At 40.5% G+C, this 2098-nt stretch overlaps 1 protein-coding gene across 1 annotated transcript in view; it reads left to right on the top strand.

Annotated features, from left to right (window-relative positions):
• The first annotated feature begins 215 nt into the window (after positions 1-215).
• Positions 216-2098, top strand: part of tmem8c (transmembrane protein 8C) — a 6311-nt gene continuing 4428 nt past the window's right edge. The window contains exons 1-2 of the mRNA XM_015374565.1: positions 216-775; positions 1342-1456. Coding sequence (XP_015230051.1) covers positions 641-775; positions 1342-1456 — 250 coding nt within the window. The 5' untranslated portion in view covers positions 216-640. The remainder of the gene's footprint in view (positions 776-1341; positions 1457-2098) is intronic.

Genomic DNA, 2098 nt, shown 5'->3' with positions numbered 1-2098 from the left:
CTAGGCAGCTGCCTAGTATTGCCTAATGGTAAATCCCTCTCTGGTTGTATTTCACCAAACTACTTCACGAGAAACATGATAAGCAACCAGACGTTACTCCTGATAGTTATCACGTGAACAACCAGATTCACGTGTGATTTCAGTTGCAGTTCTTATTTGATGAAAACAATAAAATGCTGAAATTGGGTTTATTATATTGATAAAGTTTTGAAAGCAGAAGTGCAGCTTGAGTCCCAAACAGCGGAAACGCCACCAAACCTTTTCATTTTCAGTAACTAATGAGGAGTAAAGAGGCTCAAACTGGACAGAAACGCCTTCAGACGGTGGCCTGTTGGCCTCCAAACAGATGCTTGATGTTGACGTGGTTACATGCGGTCTGACATGTTGCTCCTCGCCCTGCATGCAGCCTCTCCCGTGCTCTCGGTATGTGGACAGCTGCCTGCCACTAACACAGCCCCACTATCCCACATGGAGCTGCAATCTGAGGGGCATTTAAACTTTAAATGGCCAAAGCTGACAGCTGGCTGTGGGAGGGCAGAGGAACATATATGCAGCCTGAGCTCCGGAGCAGCAGAGCGAAGCAGAACCTGCAGGAGGTCTGTCCACGTCTTCTGTTCAAGCGTTTGGTTCTGATCCAGTCATGGGTGCCTTCATCGCCAAGATGCTGCTTCCCACCGTCAGCAGCCTGGTGTTCCTGCCGGCTGCCAGCGTGGCTGCAAAGAGGGGCTTCCACACCGAGGCCATGGTCTACTTCTTCACTATGTTCTTCACTGCGGTGAGACTTCGCCATCTCTGACTGACGGCCGCCATCTTGCTTATTTTAAATTCTATTTCAAACAGATAAAAGCTGATTTAGAAAAGCTAAACTTCTTATATTTGATGCTGTTACTGATCCTAAAGCTGATCAATAACTAATCAAAAATACACAAATGATCAATTTAAAAACAAACATGTTAATTAATAAATAAATGATTGTTATTAAATTTCTAGTAATATCGAAATTACATTTAAATTAATATAATCCTAAATGTAATATTAAATTAGAACCTTAATTACCACTATTCAAACAATTGTTAACATTAAAAATTTAAATATTTATAAATATTATAAATATAATCTTAAAATGAAAGTTGTATCTGAAATTGTTTTACTTTTGAGGAACAATAAATCATTAATAAATATAATTAATTGTGAATTTTTCATCAACAGTTATATCATCAATTAAACCTTGATGTAAGATCAGAGGATTTTTTTTAAATTAATTATCTAAAGGAAACTTGTTTTTTCCTGTTGTGGGGATTCAGGTTTTACTTTAATCTGGATTAAACTTTGCTCCTGCAGATTTATCACGCCTGTGACGGTCCAGGCCTCGCCATCCTGTGTTTCATGAGGTACGACATTCTGGAATACTTCAGCGTTTACGGCACGGCGCTCTCCATGTGGGTCACACTCACAGGTAAAACCAGGGATTGTTCTGGAAAAGCTGCTGCAGTTGCTGCAAACATTTGCTTTGACTTCTGGAGGCATTTGCTCAGACACACGAGTTCTGCAGCGTCTCCAATGTCAGACATCTGGCTGCTCTTTAAAAAGTCTCCTCTTCAGATTGGACAAACCACTGAACTGTGGCCTTTAATCTGAGTTAATCTAGAATGAGGTTTCTGATTAATTCCAACACTGAATGCTTTAGCTTGATGTCATAAATACATGTTTGCGTTTGTATCTGTAATAATCTGTTGAGGGTTTAATGTAGTCAGACCTTCATCAATAACTGGTTTTTAAAAACATGAATTATTGTTCCTAATTGGTTAATCTGGAACGACACTGATTCTGCACTGAATTCTGTTCCTGCAAAAAAAATAATAGACTTTTGAAAGAAACACGTTTTGTAAAAATGTAATCCAGAAATTAAACTTTAAAAAGGTTTTAATCAGATAACTTAAACAGCATGACCACCCTGACCTCGTCTCCTTCCTCCTCCCTCCACCCTGACCTTGTCTCCTTCCTCCTCCCTCCACCCTGACCTTGTCTCCTTCCTCCTCCCTCCACCCTGACCTTGTCTCCTTCCTCCTCCCTCCACCCTGAGCTTGTCTCCTTCCTC

Source organism: Cyprinodon variegatus, unplaced genomic scaffold (assembly GCF_000732505.1).
Source record: "Cyprinodon variegatus isolate N-32 unplaced genomic scaffold, C_variegatus-1.0 Scaffold105, whole genome shotgun sequence".
In the NCBI taxonomy this organism is placed as follows: domain Eukaryota; kingdom Metazoa; phylum Chordata; class Actinopteri; order Cyprinodontiformes; family Cyprinodontidae; genus Cyprinodon; species Cyprinodon variegatus.
This window is presented reverse-complemented; position numbering and strand designations above follow the sequence as displayed.